Source organism: Cloeon dipterum, chromosome 4 (assembly GCF_949628265.1).
Source record: "Cloeon dipterum chromosome 4, ieCloDipt1.1, whole genome shotgun sequence".
Classification (NCBI taxonomy): domain Eukaryota; kingdom Metazoa; phylum Arthropoda; class Insecta; order Ephemeroptera; family Baetidae; genus Cloeon; species Cloeon dipterum.
This window is the reverse complement of record NC_088789.1, coordinates 34,837,610-34,854,152: the sequence shown is the minus strand read 5'-3', so window position 1 is coordinate 34,854,152 and position 16,543 is coordinate 34,837,610. Positions and strand designations below refer to the sequence as shown.

The window sequence follows — 16,543 nt, the reverse complement described above, 5'->3', positions numbered from 1 at the left end:
CAGATTAATTCATCGTTAATTCCTTCAAATATATGCTTCTGGTCAGGAAGAAGGACGAATAAAACGACACAAAAATTGATTGAGTCTAAATAGTTTATTGCTGGCAAGTGACTAACAGAGAAAAACATCTTTCGATCGTGAAATCTGTCGTAAATTAGATTACTGACGAGAACGACTTTGCAAATAAAAATCAAGTCTTACTCTTGTGACTGGCAAAGCAAAAAGAGGGGCAATTTCACTAGCGGGAAGAAGGCGTTGAGGGGGTGGATGCCACGCCCCTTATTGGGTTGTCACGTGCTAGTTGGTGATCGGAACAGAGTGGAACAGAGTGCTCGCTCGACGTTTGAGGAAAAATAAAGAAAAGCCAAACTTTTTCTTGGCTCGCGTTGGGGCGCATCAGGCCGAAGAGTGTCACGAAACCCGTGCTGTGGCTCACCCTGGAAGGGCGAACGCAGTCTGCGCAGGAGCAAAGGACTACTTTCTCAACCTGGAGCAGAACGACATCGCCTCCGACGGCGCCGACAACCCTTGAGACTTGCCAAATCTGCGCTAGAACATTAGGAAAACAGGTTCGTGTGATATTAGAAAACAAAATGGCGTTTTTAGAGACTTCAGAGACGCTTGATTTATTTTTAAGTCTATAAACTTGATAAAATAAATGTTAATGATTATAATTTTAATATGAGAAACAAAATGGTGGCCTTCAAGGCCTCATAAATTGAAATTTATTATGCATATATTCATTATGGCCTGACACATTCACCAAACTAAAAGCTATAGCTATAGTAGTTAAGGATCATCGTTGTGCATCGTTGTAAATAACAATAAAAATGGTGGCGATAAAGACATTGCATGCGCAATTTTGGTAGTATTAAATCATCTGGATGAAGAAATATAATCAGTTGAGGATATAGAACTGCTATATTATAATTTATTTGATATATTGGAAGCCACACTGTCGAAAAATGGCGGCTTTAAACACGTCGGATACGCCATATTAGTTATAAAGCTTCAAAATTGAAATAAAATGGCTGGAGATAATGAAATTATACAACAATAAACAATTGTAATAAATATTTCTGATAATTACTCATTTGAAAATGGTGGACCTTACCTTTTCCCCTTAAAAGCCGATTGAAAATTGAATAATTTGGGCAGTGGACGATGCTGGTGTAGAGTGTTTGGATAAGGAGGTGAAGCGAACAAGCGGAGCGTCGGGTGCGCCGTGTGCCGCGAGGAGACGGCGCTCGGCGAGGTTTCCTACGTCAACACGCTGATGCAACCTGAGCTGGAGGCGCGCAAGCAGAGCCAGGTCGACGCAGAGCCGCAGCCGACCAGCCTGGCCGACCTCAAGAAGCTGCCCCAGGGCTACTCGGCCAAGTCCGGCGCCGTCGTCCGCGCCGCCAAGGCCATCCTCAACGCCAACCCTGCAGACAAAATTCTCGTTTTCTCCGCCGTGAGTGTCGAAAATTAATTATTTTTGACGATTAACTAGTGCAAAAGGGTTCGGTTGGGGGAATTAAATGAGAAGGAAATTGAAAAATATGTTACGTTGCAGTGGACCAGCATGCTGGACGTGCTGCAGAGGGCGTTGACCGAAAACAACATTTCCTGCGCTCAGGTAGGCTCCGGAAAGAAGTTCCAGGAGGCTATCGACCTCTTCAAGGTAGTTTAAACAAAGTTTATTCAAGAATCAATATAAAAGTATTTAAAAAATCACTTTGGTTGGCGTTCCAATCATATTTCGGGACTCTCAAAAATCATATTTTGCTGTTAGAGAGATAAAAAATCGAATTTTAAGAAACAATTCCGGCACCGACATTTAGAGTTGGGGAAAAATCGAATAAAAAATATCTGGAAACAAAAGTAAATATCCCAGCTAGACGAATCAAACTAAAAATTCCATCATTTTCCTGAAATGCAAACCTTAAACCTGATGTCAGGGTCGATTTTTCCTACCTGTCAGGCCGGAATCTCCCTTCTCTCGGATTTCGATCCTTTCCAAAACTGAAAATGCTGTTGTACCGTTCGTTCAGGACGCGCAGAAGAAGGTGACGGTGCTGCTGCTTCCCGTCGCTCGGGGTTCCAAGGGTCTGAACCTGACGGAGGCGCGGCACGTCTTCCTCATCGAGCCGATCCTGAACCCTGCGAGCGAGCTGCAGGCCTTGGGACGCGTCCACCGCATCGGCCAGGACAAGTAAGTCGAAATTTCTTCCCAGTTTGGACCCTGGCTCAAGGTAGAGATTGTTTTGTGCTTCAGGGAGACCGAGGTGCACCGCTTCCTGGTGAGAGGCACGGTGGAAGAGCGTCTGCACGCCGTCCTGAGCCACGCCAAAGGCCAGGAGGAGCTGCTGACCCTTAGGGACCTATACGACATGTTTGCCTCGCGAAACTCGGCAAACCCTGCCACTGAAACAGAACCTGAGGAGCAAGACCAGCTCAACTGAGTGAGGACTCAACCTGCTGCATTATTTACTTTTGTTCCTGTCTTGGAAATGAGACTATTGTGATGTGTTTTTTAAATATATACCCTCAATAAAATCCAAAATATCGTTTTTTAATAATTATTATTAAAATAATATGTACATCCTTAAATTTTGCACAGGATAGAAGCGCTTAATATTTCACATATTTTCAGTACAATGCCAAACTCTTAAATATATTAGTTTCCGTTTAAAGGGTCTTAAAAATTACAAATTTTCTACATATTTACAGTTCAATACAGAGCTCTGATATAATAATCAAATCATTTCAGTATCGCTCAACACACACAGTTTTTCCATCAATTCAAATTGTTCTGATTCTTCAGCGTATTTTAGAGCAGTTTTACCCGCTCGGTCTGGTTTGCTGATGTCCACGTTGTTGTCCACCAGAAGCTCGACGACCTCCCACATATTCCTGCGGCATGCAAGCAAAAGAGCGGTCAATCCAAGCTCATTGCTTTTATCCAGATCAACTTCGATTTCCTCATCGACGAGCCAACGAATCGCTTCAGTTGAGCCGCGAATGACTGCCAGGTGCAAACAGGTGCTTCCGTTTTTTGTAATTTCCGTCACAAGCCCTTTGTTCAGATTGTGAAGGAATTTGACCGTTTCAATGTCTTTCAGGGCATGGTGCATCACGTTCATTCCGTCGCTGTCCTTCAAAGTCAAATCAGCGCCACGCTCGACCAGCCTCTGAACTACATCCAGGTTTCCAGACGCCGCGGCCCAGTGCAATGGAGTTCTTTCAGTCTGATCTTTGGAACCGATGTCGGTGTCTTCTCTGGACAGCAAAATATTGACGGCGTCCCATTTTCTTTGCTTGCAAGCAAGAAGAAGCGCTGATTCGCCATTGCTGTTAACTGCATTCAAATCTAATTTGATGCCCTCGACCAACCAACTAATCACCTTCTCGTCTATCTTTTTGCTACTTTTCATCGCCAAGATTAACAACGTGTTGTCCTTCTTGTCAACTTGTTTTAAATGCTCAACGAGAGCCACTTGGATGTCCGACGAGCCATCTTCGACCTCCTTCATGGTCATATGATCAAACAGCAGTTTAATTAAGTCTAAGTGTCCCGATCTTGCGGCGTGGTGCAGAGCAGTTCGTCTATTGTTGTCCCGAATGCTGACGTCTGCTTTTTTCTCCAGAAGAATTCGGATGACTTCAAATCTATTTTTTGAACAAGCTGTCATCAATGCAGTCTCTCCATTTCCATTTACAGCATTTACGTCTACTTGAGCTTCATCTAAGAGCCATTGAATAACTTCTATCGAATATTCATACATCCCGATTGCAAGGTGCAACGAGGTGTTTTTATCTTTGGTCACTTCCTTCACCAGTGCTCTGTCCAAGCTTTTAACAACGTCCAAGTGTTGCAATGCGTAGTGCAATGTATTCTTCCCGAGATTGTCTTTCAAAGACGGATTGACACCAAGTTCGATCAGCTTCTGCACCAAATCCAAGTTTCCTGACTCTGCAGCATGGTGGAGAAGACTTTTGCCTCCTTCATCTTTAACTTGGATATTCACATCCTTCGTCAACAGAGTTTCGACAATATCCCACTTTCTTTTCTTGCATGCAAAGATAATAGCTGAATTGCCATCTATATCTGCGGCATTTAAATCGATTCCAGATTCCTCAATTAGCCAATTAACCACATCCCTCTTAATCATGCTATCTATGATCGCATAAAGAAGCAGAGTGGTTTGTCTCCAATCCACTTCCAAAACAAATTCCATGTTCTTCCTCTTTAGACATAAAATCATATCCATACTTTTCAATCCATAGAACATTACATTTCTGTTGTCATTGTCCTTTTTTGTCAAATCTGCGCCAAGATCGAGAAGCTTCTGCACCAAATCCACACTTAGTGATCTGACGGCATAGTGCAGCGCAGTCCTCCCACCTCTATCTTCTATGCTTAAGTCGATGCCCTTATTTGCCAACAAATATTCGACGACGTCACTTCGATTCCTTTTACAAGCAATCATGAATGCCGTTTCACCGAATTGATTCGTTGCATCCACATCGATTTTTATTTCTTCGATGAGCCATTGGATCACTTCAAAGGGACAATCATCGTTGTCGATTGCAAGGTGCAGGTTAGTGCTTCCATCATTTGTCACTTGCTTTACCAATTCACCGTTTTTCTCGTGCAGGTATTTTACCATTTCAAAGTTCTTCAAAGCATGTTGTAAAATGTTTTTTCCATTCTTGTCCTGCACAGTCAAATCACCGTAATTATTAATAAGATCTTCAGCAACTTTAAAATTATTTGAAGCGATGGCGAGTTGTAGAGCATCAATTGTTGCCGTCGTAGAATTTAAACCATTACAAATACTCTGGTCGAGGAGCATATCTTCCAGTGCTCGATTGTTCTGTGCTTTGGCAAGTTGAAGCGCGGTGCATCCAGCAACATTTTTTAAATTAACATCAGCGCCCTTGACGAGAAGCTCTAGCACTGATGCTGGACGGTTCAAATCTATAGCCAGGTGCAGCGCTGTCCATCCATTTTGGAGTTTTGAATCCACATCAGCGCCGTGGTCAAGCAGCATATTAACTGATTTTGGATTATAACTTGTAGTTAAGTGCAGAGGAGTCCATCCATCTTTATCTTTGACATTCATATTAGCACCGTAGTAGAGAAGCTTTTGTAACAATTTTGTATTATATCTCGAAGCAAAGTGCAAAGCTGTCCATCCAAATTTTGTCTTCAAATTCACATCAGCACCATGGTCAAGCAGCTTTTGACACAGTTCTGGATTATACCTTGCTGCAATGTGCAGAGAAGTCCATCCTTCTAATTCTTTTGAATTTACATCAGCACCATGGTCTAGCAGCTTTTGACTCAGTTCTGGATAATAAAGTGCAGCTATATGTAGAGCTGTCCATCCTTTTTTATCTTTTAAATTTACATCGGCATCGTGATCGACCAGCATTTCCAAAATTTCTGGATAATTTTGTATTGCTGCATGGTGCAGAGCGGTTTGTCCAAAAAACTGAGATTCAGCGTTTACGTGAGCATTATTTTTCAGGAGAATTTTTAACAAATCCTGATCTCTATTAACTGTGGCGAAGTTTAAACATGTCAAACCATGATTGTTCTTTAAATTAACATTCGCGCCGCAGTCTATCAATTTTTGCGTTAATTCTGTATAGCCCTTGTAGGCTGTGAGGTGCAGAGCTGTCTCTCCCCTCTTAGTTTTCGAATCAATATCAGCACCACTCTCAATCAGCTTTTGAACCAAAACTTGATTATTCGTTAGAATGGCGTAATGCAGTGCTGTCCATCCATTATGATCTTTCAATAGGACATTAGCTCTTTGACTAAGTAACTGCTGAGCTATACCCAAATTTCCTTCTTCTGCAGCATAGTGAAGAGCTGTTTTTCCATCTTTGTCTTGCCGGTTGATGCTCAAATTCTTCGTACTGAGCAAATTTTTAGCCTTACCCCAATTCTTTTGTATACAGGCTAGCAAAAGCGAGCCCTCACTGTTCCGTTCTTCAAATTGTTCATTGAGTCCAGTCTTCTTTTGAAACAATCTAAACTTTCCTATCTCTTCTGTTAATTGCAATGCCGTACGTCCACATTCATCTCTCATTGATAAATCTCCACCTTGTTGAATCCACTGCTGCAGGGACACTAATTCACCAGCTGCTGATAAATATAAAGATACCGGTGATTTCTTCAAGTCGTTCTTGGCTGAGGGATTAATGTATTGTGCTCTTAGATACATGGTTAATGATTTTTCTAGTCCTCTCTCCACAGCAATTCTTGCAGCGTTCTTCCTTTGGTCATCCGTCACACTTAAATTAATTTCAGCGTCCTCAACCAAAAATCTTGCAATATCTACATTCCTTGAAATAGCTCTTCCAAAATCATGTTGATCACAATATTCCACCATAATATGCAAAGCTGTTTGTCCTTCTTTTGTGATTGTCTTTGCGAGGTGTTTGCTCCGTGAATGTAGTAGTTTAATTGTTTCAATATTTTTGTCTACAAGACAAGCATAGTGTAATGCGTTCCAGCCTTTTGCGTCCTTGGCATCAATGTCAGCACCGGCTTTAATGAACTTCGCAACAAGATCTGTATAACCATATTTTGCAGCGTAATGAAGGACACTTCTCCCCTTTTCATCCTTTTCTTTGACTTCGCCTTGAAGCATCAAGAAGTGCTCGTAATTTTCAAGCTCAAATTGCGTCCAAAATTTTCTACCTGTGTCCGGGTTCAAATAATTGATATCGGTGTCTGGTAACTGAGCAAGCCATTCGAGTACTTCCCACTTCCTCATAAGAACTGCCAAGTGCATAAGAGTTTTTCCGTCTTTTGTCCTAATATCATTCGAAGTTGGGCACTTTGAGAGCAAATACTCGGCTATATCTTTGCGTCCGTACATGATTGCATATTGGAAAGGATTCCAAATATCTTGCAGCCCATCGAGAACCAATGTAGATTCGTCTCGCTTGAATATGCTGGAATTTTCTTCCAAAAGGACCTTAACCAGATCCAGGTGACCAAATTCTGTGGCCACGTTCAAAGGATCATGTTGGGTACTAGCGTAATATACCCTTCGGGCTCCGTGTTTGAGCAGAACTCTAAAGCACTTGACACTTCCATGTTTACAAGCCGTAAAGAGACTGTTTTCTTCCTCTTCAAATGCATCAACAGCACGAATTCCACTCTGAATAAGGATTTCCAGAAGTTTTGCAAAATCATTCCGAATTGCTGCAAATCCTACTTTCATCGATCTTTTGCTCGTTTCTGTATCCTTGGAGTAGTAAGCACCAATCATACCTTGCAGATCTGAAAATTCCAATCTCAATTTCTCCAGGATGTTAACTGCATTATTCTCTTCAATTTTACGCAGCAAATCAGGCAAATTTTGTTCCAAGCCTGTTTTATCAAGAACTCCCATTTCCAGTAGTTGAATGGCGATTTCTTCTTTGCCGATTGCTCTCATCAACAGTTCCGGGCTTGTTTCTATGCAAATGGAAGCATTTGAATCCGCGTGAAACGAAATCCGGGGCTTCACCATTCTGAAAACCTGTCTTAGGTTATCTTCAATAACCTTTTCCAAGAAAATTACAGGACCAATAGATTTGGCGATAGCTAAAAGAGCTTCCGTGTGATCTATCAAATCTTCTGCTTCCTCTTTTTCCAGGATGCAGTAGAATAGGTCCAAAAACTTTCTGCACTGTGCAGAAGTACTATCTTGAAATAGCACTGAATCCAATGCTTGTGACGAATCAAAATTTTCCAAGAATTGTTTTGTGGCCAGGAATTCAGCAAACGTCTGATGCAAAAACGAAACTTCCCCGTCTAGAACAGTCGCGACGCCGTAATCGTTAATCTTTTCTAAGTCTCCCTCTCTTATTCCCAGTCCAATCAGGCTTTCATTCCTCAGGAAGCGCAAAGCAATCAGTTGAAGATGATTCGAAGCCATATGCATCTTTAAACTGAAAATGCCCTTGTTATTAATGTCGAATCCATCCCTCACTAAACAGAGTTCAAGTTTCGTTTCAACAACCTTCGCGTAAATTTGATACAAGTTTCCTTCGCTTTTGCTAGAGGCTATCAATGAGAGGTGCAATGGATTCTCCAGGATATCCTTTTCCTCAAAATCTTGTATAAACTGCTTGCATTCTTTTTCGTTCTTTCCTGCTACAATCTTCAAAAATTCGATTTGCTTTTCTTCGTTCAGAGGATCAACTCCTAAGAGTACTTCGCAATTTATTCGTTCCTGTATTATTTCAGCCTCGTGGGGTCTTGTTGCGATAAACATGGGAACTTGCTGTTCTTTCAAAGTATGGAAAAATGTGATAACGTTTTCACAAAGATCAGGACAGATTTCATCAAATCCGTCAAAGAAAACAACAGCTCTTTTCTCTTCAATCCACAGTTTTATATCGTCTGTGGAATGATTTGTTGCCTTTGCAAGGAACTGATTCAGTCTGGAAATTTTCCAAATGGTAAACGAGTGTTTCTTAAGCGAGATATACAAAATTTTTAAGTCGGGGTTGGATTTTCCGAGCTGGTATGTAATTTCTTTAAGAACTGTCGTTTTTCCGGCACCGGCAACGGAACTCATGAGCCAAACTTGACCCTTTTCAAAGGACTTTTTCGCTTCTTTAACTATCTCATCAAATTCTATGATATTGACCGTCGAGCTATCATTAACCCTTAAACTGAAACTTTGACTGACGAAAGTGCGTGGCCAGACGGGGAAGTCGAGAAGGTATTGCAGCGTTGAGTTGAGCAAAACAGTGTTCTTCTTTGACTCGGTAATCAGCAAAGGATACAAAAGTTCTTGAAGGCTTTTCCCATTTTTGAGATCCTCGCATTTGAAGATCCCGATCAATTTTTCTAAGAATTCTATAGAACACATCATTATTAAGCTTTAATAATCAACATTTTTTTATACTATAGTTACCATTATCCTTTAAAATCAGAACCAGCCAGCCACTGTGATTTGTAGCCGATATATCTAATTTTAGCATTTTTTCTGGCAAATGCTATGAGAAAAGCTCAATTAAAGAAACTTACATCATAATAATAATAGGAGTAATGACTTACTGCATCACATTCCAAGGCCTCTTGGTTAATTAGAACAATTATTTTTGGCTTTCCGATCCACTGGGCGTTTTTTGGACCGACAAAGCTATGCAGAATATCTGTGATTGGCATTTCTTTTTGGTCAACGAGAATGCAAACTTCCTTTGCGTCGTTTTCAGTCAATTCGCCGAATATGCATGTCAATATGCAGCCGACGTCGTGTTCTAACTCGCAACCTGGGAAATTCGTATGTATTCTTTTCCAATATCAATTAAATATGGGAAGCTCACAGATTTTTAAGTACGAGTCTAACGAGCGTTTGTTTAGTTGAAACGATCTTGTATCAAATTCCAAGTTTCGAACAGACTTCACCAGTTCTTGCACTAGTGTACCATGTTGCTCAAACAAAATGAATGCGTTTCGACCTCTTATATTCTGTCCTTCATCAGTCTTCCATGCGAAAGTTTCAGAATTCGTCGTATTTGACCCTGGTTTCACCATCTCTCCATCTGTGCTTTGATATGTTACTGGATCAATCATTGTCCTGAAAGTGAACCAATAAAAATATAAATTAAATGAAACTAACAGCACTTTACTTTGAAATGAAGAATTCTCGGTCTTGAGTGAACATCTTTACTTCTGGCGTCTGACCCAGGGAATCGCCTGTTTTTAAATTTGTCATTGTGCGCGACGCAATGTGCACGATTTTCTGCATCATCGAGAGGAAAGTCAACAACGGCTTTTCCTCAGTCTGATTCAAACAGTCGCAGTATTTTTCTACAAACCATGACCCACGTTCACTTGTGTTTGCTTTCGTTGCTTTATAAGTGGATGAAATTTTAAAATTTAGTTAATATTTAAATATTGTCAAATCATACTTTCGACAGTAGAGTAGAACACCACCAAATTGTGAATTGCGGGAATGAATGTGATTTTGCAAGAGTTACGGTTTGTGTACGTTTCTTCACGCTCGTCCTCATTACTGCTGAACTTGGAGTCGGCCAATAATCCACGACATGGCTAGAAATCAGAGTAATTTTTAATCAATTCTCTACCATACAAATAAGTTTGGATCCTACGCCAATATTGATCAGTTTGAGGCTCTTTTCGAACTTAGTCAACTTTTTAATCGAGTCAAACATTTCATCCGTCGTGAAATGATCGAGCGTTTTCTGATCGTTGAGCAAGTGGTCGGTATGAATGATGCCATCTTCATATCCATGAGAAAGCACAAAGAGAAGAAATACGTCTGGGGGATCTACAGATTTAACAAATTCAGTCAAAACCACTATTTTCACAAGCTTCAGCGCCAACCTTTCGAGGAGAAAAACCGTAGCAGCTTATCCTGATCGCCAAGAATATCGAGCAGATGCTCTTTTTTCGGTGACTTCAGATCACGAAAGTTGCAATTCCTGTTTTTCCCGAAAGATGTCTTCAGGTTCTGCACGTAACGATAATTCCCTTTTCGAGCTCTTTGTTGGTTCTCAAAATCATAGTGGACGACTAGTACAAAGACGCTTTGAAAAAAGGGTATAGTCAATATCAAAGTTTTAGTTTGCATGGTTTATTTTTACTTGTTTGCATTGATTATCTGGCCGTCCGTTTTAAAGAACCCTAGGTTTGCCTGTCCGATGGGACTACCTTCTTCACCTTGAAATAATTCACGTGTTTTTTAATATTGAATATGGTTTATGTCAAAGTTTGAGAGTCCCATGCACCCACTTGTATAGTTTTCTATTAATTAAAAATAATTTAAATACCTTTTTTCAGTATTTCTTCCATTGTATTGTAAAACCTGCATATATGTACACCTGTAATGCAAGAGAATTTAAAGTGAACAAGACCTAAAAACTTCCAATTCTTTTAAGTTGCACTTCGTTCACAAAATATACGAAGAAATAGGGAAAATATATGCTCTGTCAAAAATAGTGTAACAGGTAAATAGGGGAATGAGTTTTTAGACATTTTTTAACTATATTTTTCTTTGAAAATTATAAGAGCAGTTCTTCACGAATTAATTACCTTTTAATTTTCTTATTATTGTTAGGTAAAAAATTCAAGGTATATTTATGTTTTAGCTTTTAATAGCATAGTGATGTTATTCACGTTAATAGCTGCGTTCCTGATCCTGAACATTTTTTTTACTCTGTCCTATGGACTTGAGGTCGATTTTGACCAGCGAACACTATACTTTTCGCACCGCCCCGCGTCGATTGGCCGCGTTTCGCGTCATTGGCAATATTTTTACCCAGGAAGATATAGGGATGCGATTTGGTTGCGGGTCTTATTGGGCCCATTTTCAAAAACATTTTAGGCCTCGGGATGACTTTCGGCGGCGCACACTTTCCACTAGGTGGTCACCCTTAACGCGAAAAATCCTGCAGAGGCCCTCTATTTTATATTATGTGTAGAATAGACTAGAGATCGCATGAATGAAGGATGTATACTGTATATCATACAAGAAATATACTATTTAAAAATTAGAGGTGTTAGCCAGCCGCGCTGCATCGCAGCAGAGCCGGAAAATTTTGGGTCACGTGCTTCCAGCCGGCGCAAATCTCGCTAAGTTGCGCCAGCTACCGGTGAAAATGACCGGCGGCCAGCACCCAGCAAAAAATTTGGCCAAGCCAACTCGCGACTGAGACCTCTATTAAAAATTAAAGCATAGAGCTCTTTAGACGCGTTTGTTTATTCCTATTTTCCACTGCAAATACTATATTACCATGTTAAAAATTCAATGGAAAATGACCATATTTATTTTATTTATTCGGCGTTTTCCACGGCGAGAAAAGTGAGAAATTGGGAATTTTTCAATATCGTATTTTTTGCAACACCAAATCTCGGGTTCGAACGATAAGAATTTCAAAAACTAGCCACCATTTGACTCGTCTCAACCTGCTCTGACGAGCTGATAGGGTGCTTGGTGCTTACCCTCCACCCCTAGTACTTACATTGAAGCTGTACTTTTCTCGATGTGGATGAGAAGCTGAGTCATTCCATACTTTGCTCCGCGAAATGAGCCTGTTTTTTTGTTGCGCTTATCTTTTCAAAGTGCGCGATACCATCCAAAAGTGTTGGACTTTCCTGCAATGACGACCACGGGCCGATAACATATATCAAGGGTCGGCACGCGCCACTCTTCCTATCAGCTGAGCAATTTTGTTTGTACTTATTGACTTATTTTGCAATCAAAATCTTATCGTGATAAGTCAATAACTTGTCATTCTAGAAAGTACTAAAAAAATGTACATCTATTTATGGGCGAAACATCCTATCGTAAGTTATGATGAAAATAAAAATGTGTAACAGGACGAAAACTTTATTTTTTTTCACCAAATCATAATTGTTTTTTACTATCGCAAACTTTGCTCTACTAAATGATTTAGGGATGCCAGCTATTGGAGTATGTGAGTCAAACGACGAATTTAAAGTGATGCAAATTTTGAGTAATCTTCAATTGGAAATCACTCGTCTGTTTGAATAATTTACGTGTTGATTTCGTCAAATGCCAATTAATCATTACAACGTTATATTATGAAGATAGTAATTTATTATTATAGTTAGACTTTCCCCAATTTAATAAATATGAAATCTATATTAGTATGATGGTATATTTTGTACGTGTTAATAATATATATAGAGCTCTATTTTTCCTAATAATAAAAATGAAAATAAAGTTAGAAGATATTAAATATTTGAGCTTTAATAAGCAGAAGTGTGTTAAAAATCAAGCGTAAAAAAGTCTTACTTTGCACAACATTACACAATTATCTCAAGAATAAAAATTACTGCTCCTGTACAGATCGATTTACAGTCGCAAAAAAGCTTCAACAGCCTCTTTTTTCAACACTCACCGCCTCAGCACTCAGCAGGTCAAAGGTGGACCCAATTCTTCTTTTTCCTCCTCGAATCACGCCGCGATATCACATGAGACTTTTGCTCGCTCAGCCGGCTCACTCGCAAGTCGCACTGCTTGCTGGCTGCTCGCCGCGTTGAATGCCTTGGAGAGCTAAAAGCGACAAGGATGACGTCAGAGACCACGTGTTTGCTGCCAAGAGAGCCGTCGCGCTCCGTCTGTCGCCAGCCGCGTGAATCAACACGAGAATTGATTGGTGAACCGCGGGATTAAATAATATAATTATTAAAAAAATAGAACCGAGAAGCGTAATTTTGTCTTTATTTCCAATCTAGTGTTTTTTTAAACGTATCGGAATTGCAGCGTTTTAAAAATGTTCATGATTTATTAGTTTTTTCCTTGGGAGCTTGGAATAAAATCGCAAAATTGCGGACATAATATATTTGCGACGTTCTCAAAAATAGTGGCTTTCAAGAAATTTCCAAATTTAAAATAAATTGCTGACATAAAAATTCAACAAATCCTCGTAACAAATTTTTATTTTCTCCGGTCTTCGGACAGGGATAAAAAGAGCAAAAAACTGCCTATTTAAAAATGGCGGACCCTGCCATTCCTTTTAAAGATCAATAATTGCAAGTTTAGAAATTTGGGCAATGTTTGGAGGAGGTGAAGCGAACAAGCGGAGCGTCGGGTGCGCCGCGTGTGCCGCGAACGAGACGCCGCTCGAACTGGAGGCGCGCATGCAGCGCCGCAGCCCACAAGTCTGGCCAAAACACTTAAGCTGCGGTTGGTGTAGGTCGTGTCGAGTCTAACGGTGGCTATTTTTTGCCATTCTGATGCTTAGAACGCCAGATTTCGAGTTTAAAAAATTTGCAATAGACCAAAACGACGAATATTTCGACTTTCGTATTTCGCTAGCTCTAAATCTCGGGTTCTTACCATCAGAATTGCAAAAATTACCCACTTTTAGACTCGTTTAGACCTACCCTGACCAGCTGAAAAGTTAAGGGGTGCTAGCTGTCCACCCCGTTCAACCCTCTGCTAATATTGCGTACAGTAAAAATGTATTCAAAATCCTTTTCAACATTTTTAAAATTATTATCCCCGTTGGGGGGGGGGGAGAATAGGCACCCTCTAAACCCTTTAGCTAATCAGGGGAGGTCCAGAAGAGTCAATCGGTGTGTAGGTTTTGCACTTGTGATGTTTAAAACCCGAGATGTGGAGGTACAAAAAAGCCAAAAAGTAAAAATTGTTAGTTTTTTTAAATCTAAAAATAGCACCATTCTGAAATTTTCTTTTAAAGAAAAATCGTCTCAAAATTAAAGTACCAAAATTGTAATAAAACTATGCTTTCTCTTTTTCAGCGGTTAATTGTTATCAGTTTGTAGCAACCGCGCGAAGTGCGAGGGGCAGGAAGGAGCCTTCGACTTTGTCACAGCTGCGCGTGCGGTGTCAAATCGAAATTTCCTCTTCACTCGCTTCCATTCGACGGAAAGAAGTCTTGTGAAAATGTCACGCCAGCTCGCACTTGTTCTCTTCTTGCTCTCCGCGACAGTTTTCATCGATTTCGTCTGGTCCCAAACACCAAACTTACCTCCGATCCAAGGAATTGCTGCTGCCCAAAGCAGACATCTTTTTGCGTGCCCGCCTGGCTTCGTGTTTTCCTTCGCCACCAAGACGTGCAGAAAAATGTTTGTTCGCTGACATGATTTAATGTTAACTTTGTATTTGACCTAAAAACTGCTTTAATAAAGTTTGAAATTGTAGCAAAAGACACAGGGATTTTTATTAATTATACCCTATAAAAAGAAACACACCACCACAATTTTTTCAGATAAATTATCTGCAGTTAAAGTTAGTGCCAACCGCAAACAGCGACAATTTAAAGTAAACAACCTCGTGGATTGTGGTAAAGAGAGGAAATAAAAAGAGGAAACGCTGATAAGGACGCAAGAAATGATTATTAAATATTTATGGCCTAGATGTTACAATAATTAGTTTATATGTTTTTGCGGCTGGAAGAGAGGAGCTGCGCATTAGAGTAATTTTAATATGTAATTAATTTCCGATTGGACAAGGAGATTAAAAAGTGCCAAAAAATTGTGTCACTATAATTTACAAGCTTTTCTCTGCTCCTCAACGCAAAATCGGCCTTGACACTCAATTTTATTCTTATCAACACCCAAATTTTTAAATTTCCATAACATTAAAAATGCGGAATGGTGTTATCTTCTCGATGGCATTTCTATTTAATTTTTTTAAACAGCTCCTCGCTTAATTCTTCTGGCCTTTGAATAAAATGATGCGTTCTAGCTCTTCCATTGAAAATAAAAACGTGGTGTTCGCGCCTAAAGTGATCGAATTGCATGACGTCACAATTCTTGCTGGCTGCAGATAACTCTCGCCGTTGCCACGCGAGGGCAGCACCTCTCACGCCAACCGCCGACCCGCTGCGTTTCTTCTTCGCAGTCAAGCACAAGCAGCGCCGCGGCCGTGTTTGTTCATCTCGCGATTTGGCACAGTTTATCGGGGATGATGCAGCGGCTGTTGCACTCGTCGGCGCCGCTGTCGGCGCCGCGCCGGACAAGGCCATGCTCGGCAAGCTGCGGTAAAAGCGCATTTTTCCGAAACACATGCATTCTTATGGAAATTAAAAAATTCTCTTGATGGATGATCACCAAAATCAGTATTAGAGCCACTGGATCCACCAAGAAACTGACAATTTTAACTCTCAACGCAATTATCAGATATTTCAGACTCTTTTAGGGAAAAAATGACTATTTTCGGGTTAAATTTGGAAAAATGCGTTTTTTGCGCCAAAAACCAGTGGTGCATTTTTACGCATTGCAAAATGCGTGATGGTTCATTAGCAGCATTGCGTTTAGAATAGGAAAATTATTTTAAAATTCAATTTTATCTAATTAATTTTAAAATAATATAATTTATCTCTTTTTTAAAGACAAATTTTGAGAACCAGTAAAATTATTACCAGGTTGCAATCTTTCAGGGCACTGTATTTTAGCTTAAAATAATTAATTTCCGACCTCTCAGGTGGTACCGTGAAGACCGCGAGAATTTCCTGCCGATGACCGTTCGTCAGCAACTCTCCTAATAATCTCAAAGCTGCGTTTTACTAACCACCGTCAATTTCTCAGGCTTGTAACAAGGCTTTTGAACCATTCCCATCTATTATTTTTATTTAATTCTTTTAGGTCCAATTGAGAAAGCGCCAAAGTTTTCTCGATAATATAAGCGATGCGATTTGTTGCATTTAAACAGTGAAATTATTGTAATTTTATTTTTTATCTTGTTTGTTGTCAAAAAAGGCTGGAGGCGCGCCAGCAGAGCCGCGGCCAACACAGCTTGGCCTAAACACATTATCTGCGGTTAGTGGAGGTCGAGACGAGTCTAACGGTAGCTAGTTTTTGCAATTCTCATGGTAAGTACCCGAGATTTGATGTGAAAAAAATTGCAAAACATGTAATCACGAATTTTTCGATTTTTTTTTTGTATTTTGTTAACTCTAAATCTCAGGTTCTAAGCATCAGAATTGCAAAAACTGAACACTGTTAGACTCGTCTTAACCTACCCTGTACCCTGATCAGTTGAAGGGTTTAGGGGTGCTTCTACCGTTCACCCCTTTCAACCCC

The 16,543-nt window shown here is 40.2% G+C and overlaps 2 protein-coding genes across 4 annotated transcripts; one reads left to right on the top strand and one right to left on the bottom strand.

The window, feature by feature from the left end:
* Nucleotides 1-79: 79 nt before the first annotated feature.
* LOC135941815 (uncharacterized) lies at nt 80-13,017 on the bottom strand. 3 transcript variants are annotated; one of them, XM_065487552.1, is made up of 11 exons: nt 12,892-13,017; nt 10,612-10,848; nt 10,352-10,554; nt 10,117-10,295; nt 9,916-10,057; nt 9,634-9,856; nt 9,328-9,581; nt 9,059-9,273; nt 8,916-8,997; nt 1,115-8,857; nt 80-549 (listed from the first exon to the last, which is right to left on the bottom strand). In XM_065487552.1, the coding sequence occupies exons 4-10, from the start codon at nt 10,177-10,179 to the stop codon at nt 2,742-2,744; spliced, it is 7,095 nt and encodes a 2,364-aa protein (XP_065343624.1). In that variant the 5' UTR covers nt 10,180-10,295; nt 10,352-10,554; nt 10,612-10,848; nt 12,892-13,017; the 3' UTR covers nt 80-549; nt 1,115-2,741. The 3 variants fall into 3 exon arrangements, with proteins under 3 accessions (XP_065343624.1, XP_065343626.1, XP_065343625.1); XM_065487554.1 differs by having other exon boundaries at nt 80-544; XM_065487553.1 differs by lacking the exon at nt 12,892-13,017 and having other exon boundaries at nt 10,612-11,451.
* Nucleotides 1,277-2,447, top strand: LOC135943887 (E3 ubiquitin-protein ligase SHPRH-like). Its single transcript, XM_065490554.1, has 4 exons — nt 1,277-1,456; nt 1,559-1,666; nt 2,037-2,197; nt 2,261-2,447. Exons 1-4 carry the CDS (start codon nt 1,277-1,279, stop codon nt 2,445-2,447), a joined length of 636 nt encoding a protein of 211 aa, XP_065346626.1.
* Nucleotides 13,018-16,543: the final 3,526 nt, after the last annotated feature.

Bases quoted from the DNA above. Each gene is read 5' to 3' on its own strand.
- LOC135943887 (XM_065490554.1), top strand. From the start codon at position 1,277: ATGCAACCTGAGCTGGAGGCGCGCAAGCAGAGCCAGGTCGACGCAGAG. The intron at 1,457-1,558 runs GTGAGTGTCGAA...GTTACGTTGCAG, and splicing joins AAATTCTCGTTTTCTCCGCC to TGGACCAGCATGCTGGACGT. The intron at 1,667-2,036 runs GTAGTTTAAACA...CCGTTCGTTCAG, and splicing joins AGGCTATCGACCTCTTCAAG to GACGCGCAGAAGAAGGTGAC.
- LOC135941815 (XM_065487552.1), bottom strand. From the start codon at position 10,179: ATGTTTGACTCGATTAAAAAGTTGACTAAGTTCGAAAAGAGCCTCAAA. The intron at 9,857-9,915 runs GTATGATTTGAC...CCACTTATAAAG, and splicing joins GTTCTACTCTACTGTCGAAA to CAACGAAAGCAAACACAAGT. The intron at 9,274-9,327 runs GTGAGCTTCCCA...CGAATTTCCCAG, and splicing joins AGACTCGTACTTAAAAATCT to GTTGCGAGTTAGAACACGAC.